General features: G+C 46.0%; 1 protein-coding gene across 5 annotated transcripts in view; it reads right to left on the bottom strand.

Moving 5' to 3' along the window:
• Positions 1 to 519: 519 nt before the first annotated feature.
• LOC144597118 (ena/VASP-like protein) overlaps positions 520 to 9,132 on the bottom strand; it is a 177,427-nt gene continuing 168,814 nt past the window's right edge. For all 5 annotated transcript variants that reach the window (XM_078406020.1, XM_078406021.1, XM_078406018.1 and 2 more), the window contains 3 exons: positions 5,988 to 6,057; positions 4,757 to 4,814; positions 520 to 1,159 (listed from right to left, as the gene is read on the bottom strand). In XM_078406020.1, coding sequence (XP_078262146.1) covers positions 1,122 to 1,159; positions 4,757 to 4,814; positions 5,988 to 6,057 — 166 coding nt within the window. In that variant the 3' untranslated portion in view covers positions 520 to 1,121. The remainder of the gene's footprint in view (positions 1,160 to 4,756; positions 4,815 to 5,987; positions 6,058 to 9,132) is intronic.

Here is a 9,132-nt window from a genome sequence, read left to right as displayed (position 1 = left end):
TTGCCGGTTTGTGGTTTGTCCCTCCTCGGACCGCTGTCGGTAGGTACTCACCACTGCTGACCGGGAGCACCCCACAAGCCTTGCCGTTTCAGAGATGCTCTGACCCAGTCGTCTGGCCATAACAATTTGGCCCTTGTCAAAGTCGCTTTACTCCTGCCCATTTCTCCTGCATCCAACACATCAACTTCAAGAACTGACTGTTCACTTGCTGCCTAATATATCCCACCCCTTGACAGGTGCCATTGTAACAAGGTAATCAATGTTATTCACTTTGCCTGTCAGTGGTCATAATGTTTTGGCTGATCGGTGTATTTCTATACAAAGGCAATTTTGTGAAAACTTTAATTACCTGGAATTTTGTTTTGTAGCTTCTAATTTTCTGTGGCATCACTGTGGATAACATGTTGACTGCATGGAGTAGGGACACACTGCTGCTTGCTTCTATGTCGATAATGTTTGGATAACAAATAACTTTGTACCCTTTTCATTCTAACATGGACACAGACACTGCTTTGCATTGTCATACCTTGTTTTAATAAGGTTTGTAAGATTGGTTGAGAAATCAGTTACCTTTGTCATATCATAACTAATACAAGTTTCTGCCTGTTTGTTGGTGTTACAAGGCTCTCTGTTGGCAAAGACCTTTCAATACAGAGTTAACAATACTGTGGTAATGTCTGCTGGTAGAAATAACTGAAGTATTCACCTACAAAATGCAAAACGTTTGTCTGTGCGCGTGTGTGTGTGTAAGGTTTTATCTAAAAACACAATCTAGAAGTAATGTAAATCTTTAAATAACCTAATAAAAAATACAAAGGCTAACATAAAACAGATGTGCAATTTTTTGTAAAACCTAGAAAATAAGATTCACAAGTTGTATTAAAAATCATTGAAAGTTTTTTTTTGTTGTTTTGGAAAATTATTAAGACTTTTCATGTGAAGCAGACCCTGGGCAGGCAACAGCAGTGTACGGTGAGTCCACTATTCAATGAAGGTTTTAAAAACAACTGTGACATTCAGTGCATAGCTTCTAGTCATCTTCCACACTGTCCTCCACACAGCTGTCTCTCCTCTTCCCACATCCCTCCGAGGACTTTCCCCATCCTCAAGTGCAAAGTCCATTATGTCGTACTGATTCTGCTCAATTCTTGTCTAATGGCTGAAAAACAGGAAAGTTGGCCGTTAATTGTTGAGCTGTGGCTGAAAAACAGGAAGGTTGGCCGTTAATGGACAATAGACAATAGGTGCAGGAGGAGGCCATTCGGCCCTTCGAGACAGCACCACCATTCAATGTGATCATGGCTGATCATTCTCAATCAGTACCCCGTTCCTGCCTTCTCCCCATACCCCCTGACTCCGCTATCCTTAAGAGCTCTATCTAGCTCTCTCTTGAAAGCATCCAGAGAATTGGCCTCCACTGCCTTCTGAGGCAGAGAATTCCACAGATTTACAACTCTCTGACTGAAAAGGTTTTTCCCCATCTCCGTTCTAAATGGCCTACCCCTTATTCTTAAACTGTGGCCCCTGGTTCTGGACTCCCCCAACATTGGGAACATGTTTCCTGCCTCTAATGTGTCCAACCCCTTAATAATAGAAACATAGAAAATAGGTGCAGGAGTAGGCCATTCGGCCCTTCGAGCCTGCACCGCCATTCAATATGATCATGGCTGATCCTCCAGCTCAGTAGCCTGTACCTGCCTTCTCTCCATACCCCCTGATCCCTTTAGCAAAAAGGGCCACATCTAACTCCCTCTTAAATATAGCCAATGAACTGGCCTCAACTACCTTCTGTGGCAGAGAATTCCACAGACTCACCACTCTCTGTGTGAAGAAATGTTTTCTCATCTCGGTTCTAAAAGACTTCCCCCTTATCCTTAAGCTGTGACCCCTTGTTCTGGACTCCCCCAACATCGGGAACAATCTTCCCGCATCTAGCCTATCCAGCCCCTTAAGAATCTTATATGTTTCGATAAGATCACCTCTCATCCTTCTAAATTCCAGTGTATACAAGCCTAGTCGCTCCAGTTTTTCAACATATGACAGTCCTGCCATTCCGGGAATTAACCTAGTAAACCTACGCTGCACGCCCTCAAAAGCAAGAATATCCTTCCTCAAATTTGGAGACCAAAACTGCACGCAGTACTCCAGGTGCGGTCTCACTAGGGCTAGGTTGATCACTAATGGTTGAGCTGAGGTTAGGCGAGGATAGAGCTTTAGTTTAGTTTAGTTTAGAGATACAGCGCGGAAACAGGCCCTTCGGCCCACCGGGTCCATGCCGACCAGCGATCCCCGCACATTAACACCATCCTCTACCCACGAGGGACATTTTGTTAAAATATTTTATCAAGCCAATTAATCGACAAACCTGTACGTCTTTGGAGTGTGGGAGGAAACAGAAGATCTTGGAGAAAACCCACGCAGGTCACGGGGAGAACGTACAATCTCCGTACAGACAGCACCCGTAGTCGGGATGGAACCCGGGCCTCCGGCGCTGCAAGTGCTGTAAGGCGGCAACTCTACCGCTGCACCACCGTGATTGTCCATGTTAAATACAATCTGGCACCGAGCAGATTGCATTTAACATGGTCAAGCCTCTGTAGATAGACATGAAACCCCGGACTAACTCAGCGGGTCAGGCACCATCTCTGGAAAAAGGGAATAGGTGATGCTTTGGGTTGAGACCCTTCTTGCCGAGAGGGGGTGGGGGGTGGGAAGCAAAGGAGAAAGGAAGACCCGGCATAGAGGAACCACCGGCGGGTTAGAACAAAGACCCGGGAGAGACACAAAAAGCTGGAGTAGCTCAGCAGGTCAGGCAGCATCTCTAGAGAAAAGGAATAGGTGACGTTTCAGGTGGAGACCCTTCTTCAAACTGAGAGTCAGGGGAGAGGGGAACAAGAGATATAGAGATATAGATGGTGATGGAGAGAGAGATAGAACAAATGGATGACAAGTATGCAGAAAAGTAAGGATGATAAAGGAAACAGGTGCTGGCATGGGGGGAACAGCACTGAGGGGGGGGGGGGGCGGGCAGGACAAAGGAGGACCTGCTGTGTTATGCTTTGTAACTGTGTCGGCGCCCTTTGTGTGGGTCTATTTGCATACCTTGGGTTCATTCATTCATTCATTCATTCTTCAGACTGAGAATCAGGGGAGAGGGAAAAGAGGAGATATGAAAATGTACACGGGGCAAATGAATGAAAGATACGCAAAAGAACAAATCATAGCTGGCGAGGAGCAAGGAAAGGTGGAGCCCACAATGGTCCATTGTTGGCTGTGGGGAAGGTGATATCAAGTGACACAGGCAGTGAAACTCAGCAGGACGACAGCATGATGGTCAGGGTGGGGGAGAGACCTCAGTGGTCACATCATGTCATGTGTCATGTTGCAGTTGTACAAGACGTTGGTGAGACCGCATTTAGAATATTGTGTTCAGTTCTGGGCACCATGTTATAGGAAAGATATTGTCAAGCTTGAAAGGGTTCAGAAAAGATTTACAAGGATGTTGCCAGGAATAGAGGGTGTGAGCTATAGGGAGAGGTTGAGTAGGCTGGGTCTCTATTCCATGGAGCGCAGGAGGATGAGGGGAGATCTTATAGTGGTGTACTAAATCATGAGAGGAATAGATCGGGTAGATGCACAGAGTCTCTTGCCCAGAGTAGTGGAATCGAGGACCAGAGGACATAGGTTCAAGGTGAAGGGGAAAAGATTTAATAGGAATCTGAGGGGTAACATTTTCACACAAAGGATGGTGGGTGTGTGGAACAAGCTGCCAGAGGAGGTAGTTGAGGTTGGGACTATCCCATCGTTTAAGAAACAGTTGGGCAGGTACATGGATAGGACAGGTTTGGAGGGATATGGGCCAAACGCAGGCAAGTGGGACTAGGGTAGCTGGGACATTGTTGGCTAGTGAGGGCGAGTTGGGCTGAAGGGTCTGTTTCCACACTGTGACTCTATGACAAAAAGGTTGCCAGCATTATTTTGTTTGATTATATGTTCTGCAATGCATATTGAATAATGAAAATATTAAACATTGTCTTTTTTTTATTGCACTTCACATCACATAACGCCCCCCCATCCCTCCCATCTCATGAATCCAATGAAGTAGTATTTGTGACAATGACAGTTTTAAAATTTGGCAAATGGAAGAGGTCCATTTCCAGACTGAAGAAGGGTCCTGACCCGAAACGTCACCTACCCATGTTCTCCAGAGATGCTGCCTGACCCGCTGAGTTACTCCAGCACTCTGTGAAACGTCACCTATCCATGTTCTCCAGAGATGCTGCCTGACCCGCTGAGTTACTCCAGCACTCTGTGAAACGTCACTTATCCATGTTCTCCCGAGATGCTGCCTGACCCGCTGAGTTACTCCAGCACTCTGTGAAACGTCACCTACCCATGTTCTCCAGAGATGCTGCCTGACCTGCTGAGTTACTCCAGCACTCTGTGAAACGTCACCTATCCATGTTCTCCAGAGATGCTGCCTGACCCGCTGAGTTACTCCAGCACTCTGTGTCCTCCTCCATTTCACAGATGCTCCACTCAGGGGCTCCAGTGAAATATCAGTGCGCTTTGTTTGAAAACACGAGTATCATAATTTCTATGTTGTAGAAATTGTGGAAGTTCAGACCAGGTGCAATGATCGAGATGTAAATTGTAAAGGCATTTAAACACGTTAAAAGAAACACTATAAATGAGACCATCCTCACATGCTTTAGTGCAACTTTTTATCCCAGCCACGAACAAATATAATGCTTACCATCTATAATCTCTTCTTTCACTTTGTGCAACTCCCTTACAACCTCCTCCAGTATTTCCTGTGGGTATGTTATAAAAATGAGAGCTTATTTACACAAAGGCTCCTTTTTGTACATTAAATAAACAGGATGAGAAAGCATGAAATAATATGTCTTTACTCTTACGGTTAAAAATATAAATATTGCATAATAAACATTTAATGCAGCATAGCCTCTTTGCAAGGATTGGACAGGCTTAGAGGGATCTGGGCCAAACGCAGGCAGGTGGGACTAGTGTGGATGGGACATGTTGGTCGGTGAGGGCAAGTTGGGCCGAAGGGCCTGTTTAGTATCGTACAGTCATAGAGTGATACAGTGTGGAAACAGGCCCTTCAGCCCATCTTTGCCACACCGGCCAACAATGTTCCAGCTCCACTAGTCCCATCTGCCCGCGTTTGGTCCATATCCCTCCAAACCTGTCCTATCCATGTACCTGCCAACTGTTTCTAAGCCCCTCCTCTGGCAGCTTGTTCCATACACCCATCACCCTTTGTGTGAAAAACGTTACCCCTCCGATTCCTATTGTCCCTTAAACCTGTGTCCTCTGGTCCTCGATTCACCTACTCTGGGCAAGAGACTGTGCATCTACCTGATCTATTCCTCTCATGATTTTATACACCTCTATAAGGTCCCTCTTCGGATGGTTCACCTTGTTGTGGTGAAGAGGCTTGTGTGCCTCCATGATTCAGAGAGCGATGCCGTGGGAAACACTAGCTTCTGGTGGGGCTACCCATGGCGGTAAGGTCGAGGATGAGGGTCCAGACTAAGAACCATCCAACCTACAAGACCTCAACGGCAGACCAGGCGGACAAAGTTATCTTGAACTCAGCGGCTGTGAAGGCGGATGAAGGCTGCAACAGATCCAACAGCTCCAATCCTCTTGGTTCCCTTGCCATTGGAATGAGTTGATTGATTTGTGAAGGAGAGCGTGCTTCTTGGAGTGCAACATCAACAAAGACACGCAAAGGCGTCTTCATTCTGACATTGGAATGTAGACCATCACCCTCGGCCTCGAGGGACAGCCACGATGATAAGATCTCCCCTCATCCTCCTGCACTCCATGGCATAGAGACCCAGGCTACTCAACCTCTCCCTGTAGCTCACACCCTCCAGTCCTGGCAACATCCTGGTAAATATTCTCTGTTGACATTGCACTGTGTGACTGGATGACTCTGTGCGTAGTGCGTGACCTACCTGCTTCAATCGATCAAAGTCTGAGGCATCGCTGGCCAGGTCATTGGTCGAGCTGCTCCCTGCCTTCTGTCTGTGGGTAAAGCAGAGCGCAGGCCTGAAGTGTGGAGTTCTGTACAACTTAATGCTTGCGTGATGCAGAACTGCACAGCTGCAAGAGGCAGGGGAACATCATCCCCACCAACGTGGGCAGATACATCACGTCACAGTCAACACACATCTAGATCCGATCATTTTAGGTGCTTGCATCTTTAGAAATCAAGTCAACAGAAAAGCCACCAGTGAAAATGAGAATGTTAATCGTTTTATGTAGAAAGGAACTGCAGATGCTGGCTTAAACCCAAGTGAGACTCAAGATGCTGGAGTAACTCAGCGGGGCAGGCAGTATCTCTGGAGAGAAGGAGTGGGTGACGTTTCGGGTCTGAAGAAGGGGCTCGACCCGAAACGTCATCCACTCCTTCTCTACTTACGAATCATTCCTGCAATGAGTATTTGCATTTGAAAACACTGTATTGACAGTGGTCTGATATCCTCTTCATGGAAATACTCTTATACACCTGCGGGGAATGAGGACATTAGGAATAGTGTGCAGGAAGGAACTGCAGATGCTGGTCTAAACCCTAGACACATAAAGGCAGGAACCATGTTCCCAATGTAGGGGGAGTCCAGAACCAGGGGTCACAGTTTAAGAATAAGGGGTAGGCCATTTAGAACGGAGATGAGGAAAAACTTTTTCAGTCAGAGAGTTGTGAATCTGTGGAATTCTCTGCCTCAGAAGGCAGTGGAGGCCAATTCTCTGAATGCATTCAAGAGAGAGCTGGATAGAGCTCTTAAGGATAGCGGAGTCAGGGGGTATGGGGAGAAGGCAGGGACGGGGTACTGATTGAGAATGATCAGCCTTGATCACATTAAAGCTGGCTCGAAGGGCCGAATGGCCTCCTCCTGCACCTATTGTCTATTGTCTATTGTGATTCCTCCTGCTCTCCGACCACGTTTTAACCCAGTCTCGCGACCACAGAACAATGGCCTGTTTCCTTTATCACCGTTACATTCTTGCACATCATTCATTCATTTGTTCTGTATCTCCCTCCATCACTGTCTATACCTCCTGTTTCCCTCTCCCCTGACACTCAATCTGAAGAAGGGTCTCCACCCAAAACATCTCTCCAGAGATGCTCCCTGTCCCACTGAGTTACTCCAGCTTTTTGTGTCTATCGTCTGTTTAAACCAGCATCTGCAGTTGCTTTCTACACAGTACATCCCTATTTTACCTGCATTTTAACTTTCATTAAATCTATGTACAAAACATCTAGATAGCTCTGAGCTCTAATGCCTTTAAATCTGCTCCCAGCTAATAAATAACCCTTTTATTGTCTGTTTATTTGTCTACTATTGTCTATTTATCTGTCTGGTTATTTATTTTATATATACTGAACTTTTTTTGTTGTTAATCAGTGGTTTTTACGAAGTACTACATTTACATATCTGTTGTGCTGCTGCAAGTAGAAATTTCATTGTTCCATTTTGGGACATCTATACACTAAAACTCTCGTTTATTTGTTCCTGAACTACAGCCAAAACGGTACACGATAGCGTGACAAGTTTAGGCCCACCTTACTCAACGTCGTCCCTTTGGTGCTAATGGAAGAAGTTTCATTGAAGTCGGTGTTATATTTTTTAAGTTATTCACATTTTAAAGTTTAAATCTATCTCCTTGGGAGGGAGGGGGGGAGGATAAGGGGGGTTGAGGGGGAGGGAGGGGGCGAGGCGGAAGGGATGGGGGAGGGGAGGGGGTGGAGGGAGGGGGAGGGGTGGAAGGGGAGAGGAGAGGGGGAGGGGGGGGAGAGGAGAGGGTGCTGCACCAATGCAGGAGAGGTTTGGGCCCAACGGGTCCACTTGGTCTAGTTTGCCAATAAAATACTCTTGACTCTTGCTTTTTCAGTTGTAGCATCACATGGAATGCGATTAGCAAAGTGCCCAAGAGGCTAATAAATTGTGTGGGATTTATGGAGATGATTGTAGGAATCATTTTGATCTTAAGGTTTTCCACAACTGTCACCATTCCACAATATGTTGCTGAACATTAATTCCTTGTGCTTTTAGTTCCTGTGCCCTAAAAAATCCCTCAACCAGAGCAGATAACTGAGGTGAAACTGAACTGTTTGAACTGATTGAGGTTATGTGCTCATATACAAAAACGATGCTGTCTTTTGAAATTTCAGTCAGTGGGAAGATGGTTTATAAACTGAGTATATAGAAACATAGAAAATAGGTGCAGGAGGAGGCCATTTGGCCCTTCGAGCCAGCACCACCATTCATTGTGATCATGGCTGATCATCCACAATCAGTAACCCGTGCCTGCCTTCTCCCCACATCCCTTAATTCCACGAGCCCCTAGAGCTCTATCTAACTCTCTTTTAAATTCATCCAGTGAATTGGCCTCCACTGCCCTCTGTGGCAGAGAATTCCACAAATTCACAACTCTCTGGGTGAAAATGTTTTTTCTCACCTCAGTTTTAAATGATCTCCCCTTTATTCTTAGACTGTGGCCCCTGGTTCTGGACTCCCCCAACATTGGGAACATTTTTCCTGCCTCTAGCTTGTCCAGTGCTTTTATGATTTTATATGTCTCTTTTAGATCCCCTCTCATCCTTCTAAACACCAGCGAATACAAGCCCAGTCTTTCCAATCTTTCCTCATATGACAGTCCCGCCATCCCAGGGATTAACCTGGTGAACCTACGCTGCACTGCCTCAATACCAAGGACGTCCTTCCTCAAATTAGGAGACCAAAACTGCACACAATACTCCAGATGTGGTCTCACCAGGGCCCTGTACAACCGCAGAAGGACCTCTTTACTCCTATGCTGAAATCCTCTCGTTATGAAGGCCAACATGCCATTAGCTTTCTGTACCTGCACGCTGGCAGTGAAGAAAGCTAGTGAAGCTAGTGTACGATTGTTTAAGAAGTCGGAGGAAGGGTCTCGACCCAAAATGTCATCCATCCGTGTTCTCCAGAGATGCTGCCTCACCCGCTGAGTTACTCCAGCACTCTGTGTCTTTTTTAGGATTATTGAAATTTTGGTTTCTTCCAAGTGCAAATCCTTTCATGCTATTTGCGATATCGATGGAGCCTTGCTATTCATTTA

Source organism: Rhinoraja longicauda, chromosome 10 (genome assembly GCF_053455715.1).
Source record: "Rhinoraja longicauda isolate Sanriku21f chromosome 10, sRhiLon1.1, whole genome shotgun sequence".
NCBI lineage: Eukaryota > Metazoa > Chordata > Chondrichthyes > Rajiformes > Arhynchobatidae > Rhinoraja > Rhinoraja longicauda.
This window is presented reverse-complemented; position numbering and strand designations above follow the sequence as displayed.